General features: G+C 34.5%; 1 protein-coding gene across 1 annotated transcript in view; it reads left to right on the top strand.

The window, feature by feature from the left end:
• The first annotated feature begins 4,871 nt into the window (after positions 1-4,871).
• LOC127546879 (thrombospondin type-1 domain-containing protein 4-like) overlaps positions 4,872-25,402 on the top strand; it is a 194,645-nt gene continuing 174,114 nt past the window's right edge. Inside the window, exon 1 of the mRNA XM_051973791.1 lies at positions 4,872-5,305. Within this exon, the coding sequence (XP_051829751.1) occupies positions 4,986-5,305 (320 nt within the window). The 5' untranslated portion in view covers positions 4,872-4,985. The remainder of the gene's footprint in view (positions 5,306-25,402) is intronic.

Genomic DNA, 25,402 nt, shown 5'->3' with positions numbered 1-25,402 from the left:
ACAAAAGCAACAACAATAAAAAAGTGAGAAACACTATGCTTTGATTCACATTCAGTCTCCATAGTTCTCTCTCTGGATGGGGATGGCTCTTTCCATCACAAGTCTATTGGAATTACCTTGAATCACTCACTTCATGGCTGAAAAGAGCTGAGTCCATCACATTTGAATTCTGAAGATACTTTAGTCTCTTTTTGAAGGTCTTTATGGATCTGGTGATTAGTAAACAGCTCATTTGTTCCCTGCAGTGATCCTCAATGTAGCACCACTCTTACTTTCTCTTAGTAGGATGCTTGTTTCTGTTCCAAAGCTTCCAATTTCTATCAAATGGTGCTTCAAGCTGCACACCTTCTGTGTGGTCACCAGTCTGGCAATTCTGGTGTGTGTGCTAATAATATGTTTTCCATTGTCACTATACACATGCCCTTTTCTCTAGCCCATATATGGCATAAAACTGAAACCAAATTAGAAAGAATTATTCTACTCAATTATTCTGTATTTAAGGGTGTCTAAGCCCAGGAAAACAGTTTATATTATGTTTTTTTGTTCTATTTCAGTTAAATTACCATGGAAAACATTTAAAATAAGGGTTTTTTGGAATGTCAAATGTTATTTATTTCAGTTTTTTTCTTCTACTTTTTACTCTGTTGTATTCCCATAGCATGAAAAGGATGTTGTTCTTCATGTCTCAAAATGTTACTGTTGCTTTTGTTTAGTTGATTAGTTGTGTCAGCCTCTTCATGACCTAATTTCAGATTTTCTTGGCAGAGATACTGGAGTGGTTTCTAGCTCATTTTACTAATGAGGAAATTGAGGCAAACAGGGTACTTAGGGTTACACAGCAATTAAGTGATTAAAACTGGATTTGAATTCAGGATCTCCTGACTCTAGGCTTAGTACCCTATCCATTGTGTCACCCAGATTCCTTTAAAATATGTTACTACTGACTACTAACAGGAGGGCATATATATATATATATATAGTTGTTTTTCCATAGTTCCATTGGATATATTTAGGTGGACTGTCCTGTATACTTTTAATTTTTTAATTTTTATTTATTTTTTATTTTTTGCTGAGGCAATTGGGGTTAAGTGACTTGCTCAGGGTCATCACACAGCTAGGAAGTGTTAAATGTCTTGAGACCAAATTTGAACTCAGGATCTCCTGACTTCAGGGCTGGTGCTCTATCCACTGCACCACCTAACTGCCCCAGTCCTATATACTTTTAACTTGTAAAAAGGTCCATATTTTTTTCTCAATTAATCCTTATGACAGCTCTGTTCACTGATCAGAATAGAAATTATGTCCATTGGCAGATGAAGAGATACAAATTCATAGAAGTTATATAATGTACTTAAAGTCACACAGCCAAGAACTGGTAGGATTAATACTAGATCCTGATCCCTAAACCAGTTATTTTTTTTCCTTTTTTTATTATAGCTTTTTATTTACAAAACATATACATGGGTGATTTTTTAGCATTGACAATTGCAAAATCATTTGTTCCAACTTTTCCCTTTCTTCCCCCCATCCCCTCCCCTAGAGGGCAGGCAGTCCAATACATGTTAAATATGTTAAAGTATATGTTAAATCCAATATATATATACATATATTGTTATCTTGCTGCATAAGAAGAATCGGATTTAGAAAGAATATAAAAATAACCTGAGAAGTGAAATAAAAATGCAAGCAAACAATAATATATAGAGTGGAAATGCTATATTGTGGTCCACACTCATTTCCCATAGTTCTTTTGTTGGGTGTAGCTGGTTTTCTTCATTATTTAACAACTGGAAGTGGTTTGAATCATCTCATTATTGAAGAGAACCACTTCTATCAGAATTGATCCTCATATAGTTCTGTTGTTGCCATGTATAATGATCTCCTAGTTTTGCTCATCTCACTCAGCATCAGTTCACGTAAGTCTCTCCAAGCCTCTCTGAAATCATCCTGCTGGTCATTTCTTACTGAAAATAATATTCCAAAATATTCATATACCACAATTTATTCAGCCATTCTCCAATTGATGAGCATCCACTCAGTTTCCAGTTTCTTGCCTCTACAAAAAGGGCTGCCATAAACATTCTTGCACATATAGGTCCCTTTCCCTTCTTTAATTATCTCTTTGGGATATAAGCCCAGTAGTAACACTGCTGGATTAAAGGATGTGCGCAATTTGAAAATTTTTTGGCATAGTTCCAAATTGTTCTCCAGAATGTAAACCAGTTATTTCCACTAAGCTAATTAGTTCATGTAAAAATTTAATCAATCAATAAGCATTTGTTAAGCTCTTATTCTGTGTCAGGTATTGTGCTAAACTCTGTAGCTGTGTCAAAAGGCAAGAAGTGTCTATGTCTTTGAGGAACACACATTCTAATGCAACACCACAAAAATAATTATGTATGAGATCTATACAGGATGATTAGCAGCTAATTAAAAAGAAAAGGCATTAGGAGTTTCTATGAACTTCATAATTCTTTAATTCATGGAACTAATTCAACCATGGATACAAACTAGGAACATCAGGAGGTGGTAAAGAAGCAAGAATCAGATTTTTTTAAAAATGACTATTGAGGCAATTTTTTTCTTTATTTATTTAGGATGAGAAAATTTAGTACAAGAGGTGGATCTGTGGATAGAGTTCTGGTTTCTTAGTGAGAAGACCTGAATAAATTTCCTGATTCCATGATACATGATTTAATTTCTCAGCCTCAGTTTGCTTATCTGTGAAATGAGGATAATAATAGCGCTTACATTGCAGAATTATTTTTGAGGTTCAAATGAAATAATATATCTAAAATATTTTGCAAATCTTAAAATATACAAATGTGACTATTATAACAACCACCACAACAATAACTATTACTATAACTACTGAATGGGGTATGTTATTCTTTGGTTGACATACTATATCCAATAATAGCAGTAGGGCCTGTTTTATTTATTTATTTATTTTTGCTGAAGCAATTGGGGTTGTGACTTACCCACAGTCACACAGCTAAGAAATGTTAAGTGTCTGAGGTCAGATTTGAACTCAGGTCCTCCTAATTTCACTGATGCTCTATCTACTGTGCCACCGAGCTACTCCAGTAGTGTCTGTTTTATTGTATCTGAAGCACATACAATATAATACTTAAATACATCAAAGATTTGTGATTTTATCAATTTTGGGAATTCTTGGTATAAGGGTACCTCCCTTGCTTACAGAGTAATGGGCTCTGACTAGTAGGTAAGAGTTTAAGCAATTTATTTCTAAGACGATGGAAGGAACATTGACCTTTCATGATACCACCACATCTCAATAATTTTTCTGTATATGCTATTTTTCTTTTAAAAAGTAAATTCTTTGAGGGCTCAGGCTATCTTTGGGTTTTTAATTGTATATCTTCCAATATAAGCTCAATGATCATGAAACACTTACAGAAGTCATTCTTTTTCTTTTTCTAAATAGGGTTTGTACTTGCTGGCATTTGAGGTCCCTTCTAAAGCTAAAATTATGTGATTATTTACATGATTTGCTTCCTGAAAGTTCCCTAGGATGTTGCTAGGCTTTCTGAGCCATTCTATCTCTTAGTCACTTTCTTGGTCTTCATTTATTTAACATGATATACAAATGTTGCATATTGGCTGTGATTCTACCACTGGAATGTAATCAGAAGGAGGTAGCCTTTTAAAACCCAGCCATGTGGCTTTAGGTGGAGACTCAGTGTTTCTCAGAGAAAATCTTAGGCTGGATTCCAGGAGACTTGAGTACAAGGTTTGGCTCCATCATTTATTTTGTGATCTTGAGTTATCATTCCTTCTCAGCTTTGTTTTTGTTATTATTATTATTATTTAATGTGCAAAATAGGGATAATTCCTATGTTCTCTTAGGCTGTGAGGGCAAATTCAATTAAGCAATTCAATTCAAAGACAACCAGAGTGACTAGGAACAGGCTTTCAGCTCCAGAGTAAAATAATGCTCTGTAAATTCACAAAACTAGGTTAATTAGGTAAGTCTTCTAAAACTCTGGTTGTTCACAAAAAAGTTAAATTTCAATCCTTGGTCCTATGAAAAATTTGAACTCAGTTTTAGAGATATATTTATAATAATACTTTTATTTAGATAACAAAAATGGTAATAATTAACATTTATATGATATTTTAAAACTTGTTCTCTGATTTATAGATATCTGATTGCCACAACAACCTCATGAGATAGGGGATATTATAACAGATGAAAAAACTGAAGTTTAATTGACTTGCTCAGATTCACACATAAGGAACTTGTGTCTAAGTTAGAATTTGAACTCAGGTTTTCCTGACTCTAGAGTTGGCAAAATACTTCTCCCATAGCAATCCCATGAAGAAGGCAATGGAAATGTGTGTGTGGGGTGTCTCTTTTTACAGAGAAGGACAGTGAAGTTGAGGAGGAACAATTAACTTACCAATAGATATGTAACTAGAATTTAAATATTTTGACTCCAAATATGGTCTTTAGTTCATTACACTGTTGCTTCAAGCATGAATATATGCAGATATACCAGTCTGAACAATGTAATTCTGATTTCCCACGACTTTGAAATATAGAACTTTGATCCCCTCATTTCACAGAAAATTGAGAGGTGATAATGTGATAATGCAGTTCTTGTCAGACTTTTGTGATGTGTTGATTGGTTTTGTTGATGTTTTTCTCTTCTTTTTCTTCTTTCAAAATATTGTTTGTTATATGGGGAGGCTATCTGAAAAGGGAAGGGAAAAGAACAGTGGATAAAATTTTGGCAATGTAAATTTCTAAAAATCAACACAAACCTAGGACTTTTCAGAAAGCAAAAAGAACTTGGGTTTCTCTTCTTCTATCCATTCTTATCCTAACCTTTCTTTTTTAGGTTCCTCAGAGGATAGGAGAGTCCACTAATGCTTCAGAAGACAGTAATGAGGGCATCCCAGGAGTGTGGGGTGCTTGGGGTCCTTGGTCAGCTTGTTCGAGGACATGCAGTGGCGGTGTGATGGAGCAGACACGACCTTGTCTTCCTAGCACTTACCGCATGAGAAGTTACCATAGGCCTGGGGCTTCATTCCCAGCTTCAGAGAGGGCTCTCTCCTACCATTGGGCACATCTTCGTGAAGATTCAGGAAGTCCGTATTCCAGCCATGTCATCTCTGCCATCCGCAATTCTGTTCCCCTCCATAGAAACCAGGATCAGAGAGCAGGACTGCAGTCTGCTGCCACTTTTGGGGATCGGAATGATAGCCATCTAAACCAAGGGATCTTAAGGGGCAGTCGTCAATCACACTCTCGAGGGAGGGAACCAAAATCAGAAAGAAGGTATTGCACCTGCATACCCTATCTCCTAAACTAATCCTTTCTTGCTAATATGCTAATAATATATTGATAATACAATTTTAATAACTAACATCTAACAAGAACTAATATCTCTTTGTGTAATACTTTTTGTTGTTCCAGATCTATATTTTTATTGATATAGAGTGATCTTGAGAAAATTCTCCCTATCAATGCAAATTATAAAATATCCTGCAATTTTTAGCTTGAGAGGGATTTCAGAGACATTCAGAGGTGAAAGGGACTTGTCCAGGGTCATACAAGTAATATATTTCAGAAGCAGGAGGATTTCAAATTTGATCTGATTCCAAGACCTCACTACTAGCCATCATCCCATGTCTCCTCTCAATAATCTAATATTCCACTGGTATTGTTAAGGATTTACTATGAATCAAGCGGTGTGCTTAGTTTTGACCGTGCCAAAGAAACAAGTGAAATTTATATTTCAAGAAACTTACATTCTGTTGGGGGAAACAGCATGTATAGGAGGCTGTCCTAGCAGCTGGAGGATCACAGAAGATCTCCTGTAGAAGATGGCACTTTAGCTTAACTTTGAAGAAAGCTAAGAAAGCTTAGAAGCAAAAGTAAGGAGGAAAAGTATTCCAGGAACAGGAGAGGGAGAAACTGAGTTTTCAGCCTCTATAAAAGCACAAGCATGGGAGATAGAATGCTATGGATGAAGAATAACAAATAGAGCAATTTGTCTGGATTTTTAAAGTGATTGATTGAAATTAAGGCAAGCTAAGCACCATGTCCTGATCACATTCAATTTGTTGGTAATCAGTATTCTTACCAATAAATTGAATATGCTCAGAACTTTGTGCTTCAGTTTGCCTTAATTTCAATTATGATAGAACTAATGTAATAGAAATGTAGTCACTCCATTTGCCAACCCTGGCCATTTTTACTGAATGCCTCCCATGCCTAGATTGTTCTCCCTCCTTATCTCTGACTCCTGGCTTCCCTGACTTGCTTTAAGTCCCAACTAAAATACTGCCTTCTAAGGAAGCCTTTCTTGATGCCCATTATTTTTAGTGCTTTCCCTCTGGTGAGTGTTTCCAGTTTATCCTGTATATAGCTCATTTCTACAGTTGTTTGCAAGACTGTGAACTTCTTGAGAATAGACACTTTTGTTTTTGTTTTTGTTTTTTTGCCTTTCTTGCCATCCCTAGTACTTAGCATAGTGCCTGGAACATAGTAGCTCCTTGATATATATTTACTGACTAACTTAGCAACAAATTGGCTATGGGGTTCTGGTGATGAGAGAGGATGAATAATTTAGAAGGATTATGAGTATACCTGGGTGACTAGAAGCATGGTGATGTCCTTTACAAAAATAGGAACACGCAGAAGAGAGGTGAGTTTTGGGGAAAAGATAATGAGTTCTGCTTTGAACAAGTTGAGTCAACACACTTATGTACATCCATTTTGGAAATAACTAGTAGGCACTTGATGATATGGGCTTGGATCTTGGGAGAGAGCAGAGATGAATATATAGATCTGGGAGTCATCTGTATAGAGATAATTAAATTCATGGAAATTGATGAGCTCACTAAGAAAGAGAGTGTAGAGAGAGATTACACATGATTAGTGGTTAGTACTATATCTCCTCAGTGAAGAGTGTGCCAAGTTCTTATTATTCCCAAATGGCTTGAGCAGACTTCAGGGATATCTTGGATCCTTTACTTGTTCTACTGGCTATGAGCCTTAGTATGAAGAGTTTTGAACTCCATAGTGGGCGTAACAGAGGTTGATCTGATGCTTGAATTTGTAAACTGTGCCTTAATACTTCTCTTTTCATCTTTTGATTTATTCTCATGGCCATTGAAAATGTTACCGCCAACCCCATCCTAATCTTTTGTTCTAAATAATCTTCAAAGTCAGACAAATTCTTGTCTTAGAAAAAGTTTCTAGGGGCAGCAGGTCCACTGTTTTCCTGCACACTTAAATCCAAAGAGTAGGTTATACTTTGGGTCATTGACTGAAAGTCTGATATTAGCCATCCTTCCCCAACACATGCATTTATAAATATGTAACTCATGTCAATGGCACTGTGGTACAGTGGACAGAGACCTGGCCTTGGACAGAAGTCTTGCCATGGAAACATAGTGCCAGTGTAGACAAGTTACTTAATTTTATGATGCCTCAGGCCACTTTCAAGACTATAAATTAAAAAGAAGCTGCTACTATACATTGGTAGAAGTTGTTCCTCACCAAGAGCTCCTTACTTCAAGAAATAATAAGTCTGGTAAAAAAAAAAAGCCCATGGAATTTTATTAGAAAGCTAAATATGAACTAGTCACTTCCATTAAAATATTTTTTTAACTGAGGGAATACCATACAGAGGATTCTTTTTAAAGTAAGGATTGGACCTAAATAGACAATGGAGTCTCTTCTAAGTCTGCAGTTTTGTGATTATGTGTTTCGGTAAAGAGTTCTGCTGCAGTTTGCTTCTGATCATTTCTCATTAACATTGGGAAATTTCTATGTATTTGATATATAGACTAGAGCTTTCTTCTACATTAAAGTTGCAGAATTAGCAAGTATTTATAAGTACCTAATAATAATTTAAAAGTAGCTTGGTAGACTTTCTATCTTCCAATTCTATGTTTTTTCTTTGGTGTCCTACATGCCTGGAATGTCCTTACTCCTTCTGCCTCATGCTTTCCTTGCCTTCTTTCAGGTGAGCTGAGCAAAATTCTACTTTCTGTAAGATGTCTTTCTTAGCATCCCTTAATGGAAGTAAAATGCCTTTACTCTCAGATTAAGTTCAATTTAATACACACACACACACACACACACACACATATATACACATATACATATATATGTAATGTCTATATGTATTTGTTTGCATATTGTCCTTTCTTCTCTCCCCACTCCCATTTAAATGTGAACTCCTTGAGGGAAGGGACAATTCCCACCATCAGTGCCCAACTCATAGTAATCATCCAGTAAGTGATTGCTGACAAAATAAATGCTATTTGACTTAGTGGTCTGTTCTAACTTCCTACGATCCATCATAGAAATTATGGTGGGAGACAGTTCCAGAGTAAGAATAAGAATCAGAATACAATCACTTTATACAGAAGGACTATATTGGGAAGGGACTCTGGACCTCATCCTGTTCCCAACAGATCTTTCTCTTTTTTTATAATTTTCTCCTTATTTTCTTGCCAGCAAAGATTTTTCCCCTTGATTCAATAATGGGAGATGCAGTTACTGTTTACTATGAAATTACAAGTTTTTAATCATCCTATTTCACTTTGACAACACCAGCTGAAATAATCCAAATATTAGTATGGGGGGGGTTGTACAAGTTTCCTTTATTTTCTAGGTTGATGAAGATAGCATTTGTTTATATTTATCACTCACTAGGAACATGCAGAGCATATGTGACCCTAAAGAGAATATCAGCATGCTCTTTGGATAGTTGCCTGTTTCATTCCAAGGTTTAAGTTAGATGCTTGGAGTTAAGACTATTAGATGATCTAACTAAAATGCCTTATGTTTTAAGAGAATTGGAATTGTTGACTTATATAGTAAAGGAAATTCATTAAACCAGTATTTCTTGGATGCCTGTCAGGATTTAGGTGCTATGTTTGATACAAAGATCATAGATATAGTTCATGTTATCATGAAGATTAAAATTAATAAAGAAAACAAATATACATAGATTAAAACACTACAAAACAATATGAGAGAAGTATCTTAAGAAAAGTAAAGAGTGCTTGTTCAGAGTTCAAAGGAAAGAATAGTCATCTTTAGTTAAGGGATCAAATAAGGAGAAAGAATTTGACCTTTGAGGGATAGGCAGGATTTTGAAAGAATGAGGTGTTGGGGGATCATGAGGCTGAAAATTGGGTACAAATTCTTAAAATTATTAGCCCCTAAAATTATTGTGGATTTGTTGTGATTAAATGCTCCTATAAACTGGGAAACCTACTGGGTGTCTAACACTATGCTAGGAACAGTGCAGAGCACATACAAAAAAGCAAGACAGGTTTTTTATTTTCAAAGAGCTGTCAGTTCTCTTGCAGGAAAGTGGAAATAACACAAAGCAAAGAAGCCAGCAATATATGTGAAAGTACTTATCTATCTTTCTAAAGATTATGATAGGAAGGAAGGAATTTATTATTTTATATATGGCAAAAACACTAATCACTTAAAAAAACATTTTCATTTGATCCTTAGAGGACATGGATGTTAATATTAAATTCATTTTACAGTTGAGGAAACTGAGACAGAGGAAGGTTAAATGATTTGTGGAAATTCACATAGCTGGTAAGTGTCTAAGGTAAAATTTGAACTCAGGGCTTCTTAATTCCAGACACAGTGCCGTTCCCATTTTACCATCTAGTGTCTTAATACTTCAATGCAGTTTAAAAATCAAGACAACATATCATGTATATTAGAGAGGTCAGAGAAAGTTTCCTAAAAGAAGCCAAACTTGAATAGGAGAATAAAGAATTAATAAAATTTGAATAGGTGAAGAAGTAGAATGAATATTCAAGGCATGAAGAACAGTTAGAAGGCTACTTGAGGATGTATAGTTGCATGGATACAGTGGTATCCATTTCTTAGACACTCACTAGCTGTGACTTGACTGCTGCCCTCAGTTTCCTCATCTCTAAAATGGAGATGATAATAATAGCATCTACTTGTTAAGGCTATAGTGAAGCTCAAATAAGATAAAATATGTGAAGTATATTAGAAACTTTAAAGTGCTGACTATCATCATCATCATCATTCCTTGTAAGCATTCAGAAAAGAGATTGGCAGAAAAGGTTGGGAGTGGACACCTCTTGGGATGTGGCAAGCAATTTGGTAATAGGAAGAAATTTAGACAAGTTGTAGAGTGACTAAAAAATGATTTCCATTTATATAACCATGTGGATTCTTATAATTACAATGTGCTTATAATTCTTCTTTTGAGAACAGACTCAATACCAAGAGCTCTCTGGATTTTTTAAAACAACATTTTCAATGGTACCATAGAGAATCCAGAAGTCTAAGCTAATCCCAGCCTACTTTAAATTCATATTCCAAAATTACCTTCCTAAAACTTACAGACTTTGAGCTTATTATTCTTGATTAATTAAAATTTCTTTATTTTATTATTTATTTATTACTAATAAATTAATACATAATGATGATAATTATTGTTAAACAATAATTATAGATGATTTATGACATATAATTTTAAAATTTTATTTATTTTAGCAGGCCTGTTCCAAACTGTTCAAATTAACAAATAATTTATTGAATACCTATTTTATCTTTAGTACTGAGTTAGAGTTTATTTGTAATATTTAATATTGAGATTTGGCCCCCAGGAAAGTGACCATCTCATTGAGGAGACCAGACCTAGAAGCTATAATTATAAGCTGATAAGAGTGATTGTACCACAACTTTTTCCTCTGCATGCTACTGTGGAAGAAGCATTGCATTTGGAGTCAAAGGCCTTGGGATTGTAGCCTGAGACTGACATTTACTTCTGTATGGGCTTGGGCACATCACAACCTGTTCAGGATTCACTTTCCTTACTTGTCAAATGAAGGTATTTAAAGTGATGATGTTGAAGGCCCCTTCCAGACTGACTCTGGGATGTCATGAATATTGTCTCCCTCAAAGCAGTTACTACCTTGGCAGGTTTACACTTCCATTCTGCTGGCATTTTTTCAAAATATTTTTGAAATTCTTTTTTTCTTTGGCATCTGTGGCACATTGTTTTGAATATACACAAACACAAAAGAATACCACAAGTTCTTGTGTTTTGAGGGTGGAGTTGATTTTATTTTTGGAAATAGCCAAATGTCATCTGGAGTCAAGTTGAAGCTGAATCTGGAGAATAAAAATAGTTATACTTAGAGGGGGAAAGAAGTTAGAGGAGCTTAGGACTCATGACCTTGATCTTTTTTTTTTTTAAATCAATTCTTTTATTTATTTATTTTGGATGTCAAAATACTTATATTGTTTTAATTTTTTTTTAATTACAGTTTTTTATTTTCAAAACATATGCTTGGATGATGTTTCAACTGATCCTTGCAAAAACTTGTATCCCAAACTTTTCCCTCTCTTACCCGCACTCCCTTCTCTAGATGGCAAATAATCCAATATATGCTAAACATATTAAACTATAATTAAATATTATATATATTTATATAATTATCATGCTGCATAAGAAAAATCTGATCAAAAAGGAAAAAAATGAGAAAGAAAACAAAATGCAAGCTAACAACAAAAAGTGAGAATGCTATGTTGTGATCTACACTAAATTCCCACAGTCTTCTCTCTGGATGTAGGACCCCTTGCAGCAGTGTTAGCACAAGAGCAAATGTTGGGTTATGGTCATGTCACCCTGGGCAAATCACTTAAACTGTCTGAACTTAAATTTGTTTAAGTTTATTGGTTGATTCAATTAAGAAAATGAATATGAGCAGCTCAGAAATTATGAAGGGTCATGTGAATGAGATATCTTTTTATAATATTAATACTATTTTAAATGATGTTACTAATTTTTAAGTGATATTTGGATATCAGAGCCTGTTTTCATGCTATGTCCTCCTAGCTAAAAATTTCATCTAGAAAATCAGTGATTCTGAAACACCTGAAATGGTACCTAACATTAAATGCATAAGACAAACCCTTCCATTTATTTTCTCCCTGGGAAAACAGTATTGGATGCATGCAGGGGTCATTTGTTTTTTCAACTCCTCCTTTCCTGCCCCTTTTCCTGCTGGCTTTTTACATTTCAACATTAATAATTCTGAAGCAATCTGTTTTTTCTTTCCCTGAGGCCTCCAGAGTAGAGAAGGCTTGTTTATGTCTCTGAAAGTGGAAATTTGCCATTAATTAAATGCCACAAAAACTACACACGTATTTCCTGATCCCCTGTTGACCCTTTGAGAGTCAGGTTACAGAATGGCAATGGCCACATGGCATGAGTCCTGGTGCAGTGGTGCTATCAGTTGCTCTCCTTGGAAACCCTTAAAATTTTTTTTTCTAGATGAACCTTTTCAGAGTAACAGCTAGTTCTACATTGTAGCATACAGGGCAGGTCTAGTATTCTCTATGTCCTTAGTTTTCTTCTCTCCTTTTTTTCCTTTCCTCTCTTTCCCCCTCTTTTCTTCTGTACTCTCTTCTTCCCTTCTTTATCTTCTCTTTTTCTCTTCTTTCCTTCTTTTTCTTTTCTCCTCTCTTCTCTCTTTTCTCCTCCCCTTCCCTCCCCTCTTTTCTTCTTTCCTCTCTTTCCCTTTTCCTCTCTCCTCTCTTCTCCTTTTTCTTCTTTTCTCTTCTTTTCCATTTCTCTTCTCTCTTCTCCCTCTTTTCTTCTTTCCTCTTACTCTCTCCTCTTTTCCCCTACTTTTTTCTATCTTCCTTCTTTCCTCTTCTTCTCTTCTCTCTCATTATTTTTCTTTCTTCTTCTCTTCTCTTTTTATCTTTCCCTCTCCTTTCTTATGCCCCCTCATATCCTCCTCTTTTCTCTCTCCTTTTCTCATCTTTTTTCTCCTTTCCTTTCCCTGTCCTTTCATTTTTCCTTCCCTCTCTTTCTTTCCTGAAGTTATAGCTCCATTTAATTCCAATCACTTGACTTATTTTATATGCTATTTGCTGATAATAACCAGGTAAATGGCATTTTTATGTACTTTGCTTTCTAAATAGGAAACCTTAGAGTGTCCTTTTCAACAAGAGTATTTCATAATATAACAATGATTGCTAGTATGTGCAATTCTGCCTGTAGGATAGAAGAACTGGAGATAGATCAAGGCTTGAGTTACTCTGATGTTAGGCAAGAATCCAAGAACCCTTATTCATTTCTTTTTCTTCTCTTTGGTGGCACTTTATTAAATATCAGAAGTATTTAATTAGTTATCTGAATAGAGATCCCCCATTGCCATAAGAATGTTGCACAGAATGCCTTCCAAACCATTCATAACTCCATGTCATATCTGAAAGCAGGATATAATGGGCTATGGGGAGAGGTCAGAATATGCATTTTTTAATGGAGGGATTTTTAATTTCACTTCTGATTTTTTTTTTTTTTTGGTGGATTCTCTTTCAAGATTGCACAGTCCTAGCCAGTAGAGAAATGGGGCTAGAGTCTATCCTCTTCTGTCACTAGTAGAGCTATCATGCCAGCAGTCAGAGGGTGAAAGTTTTCCTGTCAAAAACCAGGCCTCTGGGTCTCTGCCTTTCCCTCATACTTCTTTTTTCTTTTTTGGCACTTTTCTCACATCCTTCCTCACTGCTATCCAATATTTTTTAAAGGTTCACATACACATCTCAACCTTAAGGCCATGTGAGGGAATCTTGGTGGACAAGCTCTAATTTAGAAAGAAAAAATAGTGCTAATTTAGGACCAGTTTAAAATTTTTTAATTTAGAAAAAAATGCATGTTTTAGTTTGCTTGGCATAAGTTCAAGGCAATGAAAGAATCCCTTCCAGGCGTTCTTTGTAGCCACTTCCATTTTAGTCCAAAGGCTATTCTTGTAGGCTCTGGCTTTTGGGATTATATTTCTGCTGGCACTAATTGACTCTATTTTGCACACTCCAGGTAAATCTATTGCCCCTTTACTTTTGTTCTTCAGAGACTATAGATAGAGACTCACATTTCTATAGTTTTAACTTTGACAAAGTTCTTCCCTCCTATGAGGTAGTGACCTTATGGGGTCAGGATCTATGATCTGTTTTGTGTAGGGGAATCCTGCTATGGAAACTCCCTTCACTGAAACAATTGGACCACTCATCTGGAATTTAGAGTTTAGTGAGGTGCCCAGAGATCCTGAGAGGTTAAGTGACTTTTTTGGTTATTTAAAATTTTTTTTCTTTTAGCAAAAATATGTTTTCTTCCTTCCAATCTCCCCTTTTTCTCCCGCTCATTAGAGATGGGGACAGGAAAAGAAAGTTCTAAAACAAATATGCATATCATGCAAAATCAATTCCCACAGTAGCCATGTCCAAAGAATATATGTATCTTTCTATATTCTGAGCCCATCACCTCTCTGTTAAATAGTGGGCAGCATTCTTCATCCTTAGTCCTCTGGAATCACGGTTCGTCACGGAATTGATCAAAGTTCTTAAGTTTAAATTATTCTCCTTTGACCTTTGTAGTGTATGTCAAAGTTAGGTCTTGAAATCAGGTTTTCCCAACTCAAAAACTTCTAACTTGTCCATTCTGCTTTTCTGTTTAGAATTAGAATTAGAAGTAGAAGTAGAAGTAGGATTAGAATTAGCATTTTAATTTTATAGGAAAATACACCAAAGCAAAGTGAAAGGATATTATTCTCATATACTTAGTGTATATTAAATGTTGGGTTCAAAGCATGAATATACCAAATTTGACTGTTCTGGGTATTCCAAGGTTTTTTCTATTATATGATGCTTTTTCCTACTCAGCATAGTAGATATAGAGAGCACTAGAGGCCCATCCATTTTATTCAAGACCTATATTCAAAGCTAATCTCAAATACTTATTTCCGTATAAGTTGTGTGATCTTGGGCAAGTCACTTAACCTTTGCCTCAATTTCTTCACCTATAAAATGAGGTTAATAGTAGCATCTACCTACTGTTTTTGTTTGTTTTTTTTGTTTTTTGGTGAGACTCAAATAAGGTAACATTTGCAAAACTTTTAAAGCAGTGCCTAGCACATAGTAGATGCTTATTAATGCTGGTTTTTATCTTCTTTTTCCCATACATCTTTCAAACCATACATATTTGTAGATATTCTGTGAAATCAAGAATAAATTGACTAAATATCTCTTCTTGGTTTTTCCTATCCTTTATGCTCAGATGATTTAGAAATAGAAGAGTCCTTAGAGGTCATGTAGTCCAAACTTTCATTTATAAAAAAATAAGGAAAATAAAATTCAAAAGGGCAAGTGATTTTTCTAAGGTCACATAGATTTTAAGTTTTGGGGACATGATAAATGCTTACTGGTTGTTGAAAAAAGCTGAGTTGATATTTAAGTAAGTGGTTGTTAGGCAAACTACCACAATTGCCTGCTCATGTACCTAGAAAAGAAAAGAATTTCTAACTCCCCAAATTTATGCTACATCTGGGAATATAAATGCCTCCATTGTTTTAAATTAAATAATTAAATGCCTCCATTATGTCTAATACAGGGGTTCTTAACTTTTTTATGTAATAGACTCTTGGACAGTGAAGTCTGAGGTTCCTTTTTGCAGAATAGAATTTTTAAATGCATAGAATAAGATATATAAGATTACTAAGGCAACTGAAGATTAGTGAAATGAAACATATAATTTGTTTTTTACTATCCAATTCACAACCCCTCACCCCTACACTCCCTTTCTCTACAAATATAGCCCTCTTTTTCTGATGGCCAGTTTTGATACCTCTTCTTTTAATTCTTCTTAATGGAGCAAGCTATTGAATGATGCAGTGTAACTTTGGGGTCTGCAAACAGAAAATAACCTGAAATTCTGAGCTAAAATCATCAGAACCTACTGCAGTTAGCTCTGACCCTGAAATAGGGGATTACTCAGAGAACGTCTGCTGAGTGAGCAGTTTGATTGTCTCAGTTGATTTAAAAGCTTCCTTCCGGGACAGTCATTTACAGCAGCCTTCCCAAACAACTATTACTAGAGGATGACCGACCTCATCCTTCTCCTTATCACCCCCTCTTTAGGCATAATCTTATTTACAAATGAAGCCATTTACAGGATTTTTTTGGGGGGTTATAAAGTTCACTACAAACCATAGATACTTAAAGATGCTAACCCTTCTGTTGTCTTGGGAAGAACTTGATGTTATGGAAGGAGCATCAGCAGCAAGAGTCTCTGAATACTGAAACCCTAGAGAGAGCTGCAAATATCATCTTAATTGTGGTTCTCCCCACTTGCACCCATAAAATGCTTTTATATTTTAGCAGGATACTTCTTATCTTTGCCAAAGAATCATAGGATTTTACAGTTGGAAAGAACCCCATTAACCACCTTCTTCATCTCATACCTGGGGGAGAAAAAGGAATATAGACCTCAACACACTTGACAAGAGTCTCACTTCTGTGTGATGACTTCAAGAGAGAGAGCCCATTACCTCCCAAAGCAGCCCTTTTTGTTATCTCCACTTGTCACAAAGTATTTGCTGACATTAGGCCTACATTTTCCTGTTTTCAGCTTCCATCCATTGTTCTAGCATCATGACTGGCACATGATAAGTGCTTAATAAATGCTCATTGACTTATTCCTCATTTCTGTTGGACCTCTTTAATTGAACAGTACGAGTCTAATCTCTTTTACACATGGCAATCCTTTAAAAATTTGTCACTATTGAGAATTCTCTAATGAACCAACAAATAATCATTTATTTGTTGTACCAGATATCATGCAAGGCACTAAGGATTCAGAGATAAAATGGGCCTGTTGCCTTCAAGGAACTTGCATTCTTCACAAGAAGAGAATATATACAACAGCCTAATTCTTACATATGACATGGTCCTCATATGACTTGGGCTCAAGATTTTTATCAGCCAGGTTGTTCTTGTTTTGGAGTTTTCTGGCTTATCAGTGTTTTTCCAAAGCTAAGATGCTTAGAACTGACATGATTCAGCACCAGAGTGTGTCATTATCCCTGAAATACTTGATAAATATTCCTTACATGGTGGTATTTGTAAATGGCTTCATTTTAGTCAGAACAAGATAAAATATGGAGTATTAATACATGATAAAAATTATTTTACTGGATGACTGAGGGAAAAAGGGGCAGTTAGGTAGCAAGGTTAGGTAGGTGGTATAGTGGATAGAATGTCAGGCCTAGAGTCAGAAAAATTCATCTTTTTAAGTTCAAATCTGGCCTCAGACACTTATTAACTGTGTGTCCTTGAAGAAGTCATTAACTAGGGGAGGGGTTGGAGGGAGGAAGGGGAAAAAAATTGGAACAGAAATGAGTGCAAAAGATAATGTTGTAAAAAAAAAAAATTACCCTGGCATGGATTCTGTCAATATAAAGTATATAAATAAAAATTTAAAAAAATAAAGTAAATTACATAGAAATTGCATTTCCTACTAAAGAAAAATAAAACCATAATAAGGTAAAAAAAAAAAAAAAAGAAGTCATTAACTCTGTTTCCCTCAGTTTCCTTATCTGTAAAATGGACTAGAGAAGGAAATGACAAACCAGTCCATTATTTTTGCCAACAAAACCCCAAATGGGATCATGTACTGTTGAACACAATTAAAACAACTGAAACAATGAGAGAGAAAAGGATAATATTCTTCTTACTGATCAGTAAGCAAAGGAACAGTAACTACAGCATTTACAAAGGGATTGGCATCATCTTCTTGGAGTTAATTGGAAATAGCATCAATATTAAGACCCTGAAAGAGACCAACTTAAAATATTATTATTGCAGAAAAAACAAAGACCCAAGAATAGAAAGTGGATTGCTTAAAGTCTCACAGGTAGCAAGTAATCCCCCCCCCCAATTTTCTGCTTCCCTTCTAATCTTGGCTGCATTTTTTTAAAATACAATTTTTAAAAAATACAAACCCTTTTAAAGTTAATATAATAAAAATTATCCATTTTGTATTTCATATTTTTTTAAAAAATTCTTCTTTGGCCATAAATTCCTTCCTTTTCCACAGATCTGAAAGGTAGACTATCTCTTGTTTTTATAATTTGTTTAAAGTATCACATTTGATGTGTAAATCATAGGATCTATTTTGACCTTATCTTGGTATAGGGTGTTAGGTGTTGTTAACGCCTAGTTTGTGTCATACTATTTTCCAATTTTCCCTGGAATTTTGGGCAAATAGTGAGTTTTTATCCCAGAAGCTGGAATCTTTGGGTTATCAAATACTAAATTACTATAGTCATTTATTATTGTCTTTTGAATCTAACTTATTCCACTGATTCGCTACTTTATTTCTTAGCCAGTACCAAATGATTTTGATGATCACTGCTTTATAATATCATTTTAGGTCTGATACAGCTAGACCACTTTTGTTTACATTTTTTTCATTAATTCCCTTGAAATTCTTGACCTTTTGTTTTTCCAGATGAATGTTGTTACATTTTTTTCTAGCTTTATAAAGTAATTTTTTGGGAGTTAGATTGCTGTAGCTACGGCTATCACTATGGCACTACTAAGTAGATTAATTTATGTAGAATTGTCATTTTAATTTTATTAGCTTGGCCTACCCATTCTATTCATCATTTCTTATAGAACAACAATATTCCATTACATTCATATACCATTATTTATTCAGCCATTTCCAACTGATGGGCATCCACTCAATTTCCATGAACTTGTATTTTTTAAAAAAAAATTATATTATAACAATTTAAATATAAATGTTTTCCTCTGTAATCTTATATAGTATGTTTTATACATTTAATATGAGAAGTAGCTCTATAGGCTTTGCCAGCCTGTCAGAGGAGTCCAGGACATAAAAAATATTAAGAATCCCTGCTTATGCAATAAATATTATCATGGTAAACAATAGCATAGTTTGGGAAATTTGACAAGTCCCTTGGATATGTACTTCTAGCTTTAACTACAGTATTTTAAAAGAATGTATTATTCTGGCAATAATCTCATCACTTATATTTTTCCTGATCTTCAGATCAGCAGATCTCATCTGCAAATGAAGTTATTCAAATTGTTTTGTAGAGGTTTATGCAGGATCTATATATGTATTTGTATAATGTAAGAATACTGACAAAACAGCCAACTCTATGCAATGGGGCTGATTTGTCAGAAAGACTCATAGAAAGGGAAGATTCTGGATCAAGATCTCTGGAAAGAGAAGCTGTCACTTTTTTCATTATAGAATCATACTCTGAAGGATAGAAACTTATTCTGCTATGTAGTATAGAAGGTAGAATATTGAAAATAAGGTTGGGAGGGTTGGAGTTCATATGCTGCTTCTGGTACTATCTATGTGACTCTAGGTAAATCATTTAAATATCAACTTCACTTTTATCTGTAAAATGGGGAGAATAACAGTACTTACCTCAGAGCTCTTGTGAGGATCAAGCAGAATTTCACACACACACACACACACACACACACACACACACACACATTCTTAAATTGTTACATAAATGCTATTACTTCTTGCTACTACTACCTCTACTACTATATTCACCAGTTTCTAGATTAGAAGTAAAGAAGAGAAAACCTACAAACAAAGAATCTATGAAATATTTCTCTCATTATGAAAACAATATAACGGCACCTTCTTGTATTTGAGAGTCATCTATATCTCTTGTCCCCAGTGAACTTGAACTGACATGATCTGATTTTTTTTTTCTTGGACCAGACTTGGGGTTTCATTGATACAGAGAGTTCTACTGAGGAATATACCTATGCCAATGAAGACAGAAGTTTTGCAACTTATTAGAGTCTCGGTTGCTTATGGTATTGGAAATTTAAATGATTAGTTCAGGTTCTGACACAGCCATCACATGTCAAATCTAGGATTTCAAATCTATCTCTCTAACTACTTTGTTTCTGCTAATTTCATAGGATCAAGGATTTAGAGTGTATGGGATCTTAGAATCCATATGGTTCAAACCCATCATTTTGCAGATAGAGAAATTGAAACCCAGAAATGTTTAGTGATTTGCCCAAGCTCTCTAACTCTACCTCCAGTATTTTTTTCACTGTACCACTCTACCTTCTCTTTCACAAAAGCTAAAAGAACAAAGGAATTCCTAAATGACTCATTGACTTCAGTGGACTAAAAAGTTCACTTATACTGTTTCCTAGGTCCATAATGAATTTCTGGGAAACTCCCCCTCCTCTACCTTCATATGTTGAAATCCCTCCTCTCAAGGCCCAACATAAAAGCCAACTCTTCCCACAGTTGAAAGGGATTCTTTCCTCTTCAGATTGTCCTAGGGGAGTTCATCTGGGTCATTCCTTTTTCCTTACCACAGCATACCTTTTATTATGCTTACTTGAGGACATTCTCTACATTATCAGATTATAAACTCCTTGAACCTTGAGATGGTTTTATTATCTTTGTATACCCAGTTTCCAACACAATACTTTGAAAATTAGAACAATATTTCTTGTTTTATGCTTAAATATATATTTTTTGAAAAACAAAAGTAGTTCTCCAAAATTTTTTTTTGGAAAAAAAGGAGGGCAAAACATTAAGTTCTGTACCACAGATCTATCTCTGGATTTTTTGGGGGCATGTGCTTTCTCTCTCCCTTTCTCTCTCTTTCTGTCTCTCTATCTCTCTGTCTCTGTCTTTCTCTTTCTCTCTCTCTCTCTTTCTCTCTCTCTATGTTTCTCTCTCTGTCCACCCTTCTCATTCATCCTTCTTTCTCTTCTTTCTTCCATCCTTTCCCCCTTTCATCTTTTCATTTCACTGGTTTTCACATCTATATCCTGCCATTTTGAGAATCATTTTTGCATTTTCTCTATGTCAAATAGTTCTTGAACTCACTTGGAAAATATTTATTATTCATATAGCACAACCTTCTGCACATCAGGCCATAATGAGTCACTTGCTTTTGTCTACAGTGATACCAGGCAAGGCTAGGTGAGTGCAAGTTGGATTCCAGGCCCTGAGTTTGGATATAAAGTAGAATCCCAGGGTCCCTTTAAAATAATGTGGATACTATCCAGTAACTCCATCGTGAGGCTAGAAAGATTCCACAGGAACTTAAGTTTGGTCATTGACATTTAGATACTAGTGACTCACATTCGTGCCTGCCTCTCCCAACTACCACTGACCTCTGTGTTGCCAACCTAAAGAATGCTCCTTCCCCCTAGGAAGTTGCTTCATTTCTCATAATATAGGAACATTTATTCTTGTTTACTTAGTGACTTGATTTGGGACCAAATCCGGTATCCAGTAAGCCAACAAATGTCATTTTTGAGTACTGGATATATGTTTGCATATTTAGGCTAAATCAATGATACAAGCAGTCAGGAATCATCTCATGCAGCTGGACAAGATCACACATAATGAAGTATTGGAAGGTAGCCAACATGTTATTCTTTTTTTAAATATTATCTGTCATATGGTACCTTGTATTTTTCAAAAATCCTTTCATCCAGATTCATTATGTTAAGATTAAGCGACATCTCCAAGGTCATGGGGTAAGATAGTTGTAACCCTGGGGCTGAAACTGAGTTCTTCTGATTTATGTTCTTGTCATTAAATCAGGCTGGTGGAAGGTAAGCATCATGTTGTAAGGAGACTCCTTATATCATAGAGTAGAAAGAATCCTGGGTTTTAGATACTAGTGACTCACAAATATATGAGATAAATTTTGAGGGAAATAAGTTTAGAAACATTGACTACAATGATATTTTCAACTAGAATTATATGAACCAGTGTAGAGAAACCCTGACATATCTTGCATCAGAAGATGTAGTTTTGAATTTCATCTTGGCTGTTTGGTATTACAATATGACACAGAAAAAAGAGAGCTGGATTCAAAGTCAAAGAACCCTTCTGAGTTTGTATACCAGCCTTGCCAGTGACTACCAGCATGGTATTGGGCAAACCAAGGCATAGTGTCATTTTGCTTATCTGTAAAATGGACTTGAGTGGGTGGTCTCAAAGGTACTTTCCAGCTCTAAAATCCTCTGATGTCAGGTATTTTATTGTTTACCATGTTTCTAATGGTTTGGGATTAAGAGAATGAGTGATTTCCAGACACTAAACATATACAATATAAACATAGGCAATGATGGCCTTGACAAATACTGTCAAGGAAACAACTTGAAAGACTGTTTCCCCAAAAATTCTAAACACCTATAAGGAAAGAAAATGCTTGTTTTATATATATATTTGTCAAGCAGACTTTTGTAAAAAGTCAGAGATATAAACAGCATTCAATAAATCAACAAGCTGGAGCTCCAAGTTGACTCAGGATTTAAATTCTAGTCCTGGAATTAGGAGGATATGAGTTCAAATTTGACCTCAGACACTTGCTAGCTGTGTGTTCTTGGGCAAGTTGCTTAACTCTGATCCAAAAAGTAAAAATAAAAATAAAAACATCAACAAGTATTTGTTAAGTTATTATATACTGGATACTATGATAGTTTCTGGTGATACAAAGACAAAACTCAAACGGCTTGTGATCAAGCAGTTTGTTTAACAGCAAGGGGAAACAACAAATACACATGAAGGTAAACAATAATAGCTTACACTTATTTAGTGCTTTAGGTTTGCAAATCACAAAATTTGTTATCTCATTTGATTTTCAAAAGAACCTTGTGAGGTGGGTACTATTATTATTTTCATTTTTTTCAGATTAGAATACTGAGTTGGAGAAGATAAGAGACTTGTCTGGGATAACACAGTATTGAGAGGCAGGATTTAAATTCAGGTCTTCCTGATTAAAAATCTAATACTTTAACCACTATGCTACCTAGATTCCCTACAAAGTATATTCAAAGTATAAAGAGCCACTAGTTTACTAGGAGAAGTAATAGACTCTTAAAACATAATGAGATAGACTTTGAAGTTAAGAAGTTTGGAAATATTAATTGAATGACTACATTGATATTTTTACCTACATTTAGGAGTTGCTATGTAAAACCCATAGCTTATCTACATAGGCTCACCTGCAGTGGCCAGATAGACTCTATCTAGGTAGAGAACTTTTTTTAGGTCCATTCAAATTATTAATATTTTTAGCTAGAAGAATATTCTGTCCAAGTAGAAACTAGTGCCATGCATTTTATCTCAGAATTTGCTTTCTCTCACAATTGCCTTTGAATTTATTCATAATTTTATTCATTCTGCTTATCTGATATCAGAAGCAACTGACATTTGCCTTGTCCCTTCAGTTAGTTAACTTTGTAAAAAAATCTAGTGATTTTCATTAAATTTTTTTTCCAGTTAAGCCTTTATCGTCTCTCCTTCCTCCAAGAACAAGAAAAATAAAAGTCTCATCAGCAGACATGGTCAAACAAAACAAATTTACATATTGGTCACATTCAAAAGTGTGCTTTTCACTCTGTAGCTAGTCTATCAGCTCTCTGTCAGTAGGTAAGTAGCATTCTTTGTTATCTGAATTTAAACCTAGATTCCCTAGATCTCTAGAATCCTCTAGAATCATGGTTGACCTTGCTCAGAGTAGTTAAATCTTCCAAATTTGTTATTATCCTATTATAATTATTATTCTGGTTCTGATCACTTCACTTTGCATCTCTTTGTACAAATTTTTCCATATATCTCTGAAATGCCTTCCTTTATCATTTATTTATTTATTCATTCATACATTTATTTATTCATTCACTTATTCATCCATTTTATTCATTCATTAATTCATTTGTTTATTTATTTTGCTGGGGGCAATTGGGGTTAAGTAACTTGCCCAGGGTCACACAGCTAAGTGTTAAGTGTTTGAGGTGAAATTTGAACTCAGGGCCTCCTGACATCAGGCTAGTAGTCTATCCAACTGCGCCATCTAGCTCCCTCCTTTATCATTTCTTATAATGCAATAGAATTCTTCTATATCCGCATATCATATTTTGTTGTTATTCCCTAACAATTTCTTCAGTTTCCAGTTCTTTTTTTTTATCCAAATAAAAAAGATTGTGTGTGAATATTTTTGTTCATATTGGTCTTTTTCTTCTTTTTTCTCTTTGGGCATATTGCTAATACAACAAAGATAGTATATAGTTCAATAATTTTGGATGGCATAATTACACATTGTTTTCTAGAATGACTAGAACAATTCACAATATCACCAGAAGTATATAAATGTGCCTGTTTTCTGCTAATGCCACAGAAAATGTATCATTTTCCTTGGAAAAATATCAAAATATCTGCAAACATATCTTGTTTGAAGATTGGACTTATTTAACAAAAAATGAACTGAAGCAGTAACTTCAACAAAGTTTCAGAGAATAAAATAAAACTACATATATCAACAACTTTTCTTTATATCACTAACAAAATCTAGCAGCAAGAGTTAGTAAGAAAAAAAAGAGTAAGAGAAATTTCATTCAAAATAACTATCGAAAATATAAAACATTTCATAGTGTATCTTCTGTGATATATTCAGGAAAAATATTAATCCTTATATAAAGCATTCTTTGCAGAAATAAATACAGACCTAAGTAATTGGAAAAATATTAATTGCTTAGAAGTTTTTCAGTAGGAAAAAGATCTACATATACAAAAATGAAGTCACTGTCTCTAAATGTGAAGAACAGACAAATTAATAATTTTGAAAAAGGATGAGTCAATAATTAGTTATATATCTTACACATGCACAATTCTTTTTAGACAATAGCCATGATCTTTTGTAATTGGGAAAAATTGGTTTGCTATTTGATTTTCCTTTAATAAATCATTTACCATCCATCTCTTTCAGGTATAGGTTTTATGATGATCTTATTTTCATAATTACTCTGTCTCTTTCACTGCTCAGAACAAAGACTCTAAAAAGAGACATCTTCCATCTGTTTTGACAATACATTTTTTAAAAAGGAATCTTGCAAAGAACTAGAGCAGTTCTTTCCTTCAGTTTTGTGTAACCTCATTCATTTTTACCTGGCCTTCCCCAAGAAACAAAAAGGCTTATTACATCCAAGTTTTCTTTCTTTCTTTCTTTTTTTTTTTTTTTTTTAAATTAAGCTTTTCATTACATCTGTTGAAGTGGCATAGGGCCTACTTCCATCATTAGTCTAGTTGGGAGGTTTGCCAGGATTAATTAGCTGAAATGTGCTTTAAGGCAAAATAAATAGTCCAGTATGTTTTCATACAAAATGATACATATCACCTAAGAATGAAGGCACAATTAGTGTTAAAGATGTTAATAATTAGCTGTGGTCCTTTCAAGTTTCTTTTCAGTGGTAAGTATGGTGAGGAAGACTTATTTCCAGAGGAAGGAAATCAACTTTTCAAATAGTCAATCTATTATTTATTATTTAATGCACTTATTTACATGAGGCCGTCCCATAAAACTCTTGGACACAGTTCTAATAGTACATATATGGAATGAATAATTATAAAAATCATAGAATTTCTTGAACTGGAAGGGACCTTTAGAGATTTTTTTTCTAGTCTATTCTACTTTTTTTTTTTTATTCCCCTTGATTTTACTTGTCCATCAATGATTCCATGAAGGGAAA

Source organism: Antechinus flavipes, chromosome 2, assembly GCF_016432865.1.
Source record: "Antechinus flavipes isolate AdamAnt ecotype Samford, QLD, Australia chromosome 2, AdamAnt_v2, whole genome shotgun sequence".
Taxonomy (NCBI): Eukaryota; Metazoa; Chordata; class Mammalia; order Dasyuromorphia; family Dasyuridae; genus Antechinus; species Antechinus flavipes.
Note: the sequence above shows the minus strand (reverse complement) of the source record. Positions and strands in the feature narration are given on the sequence as shown.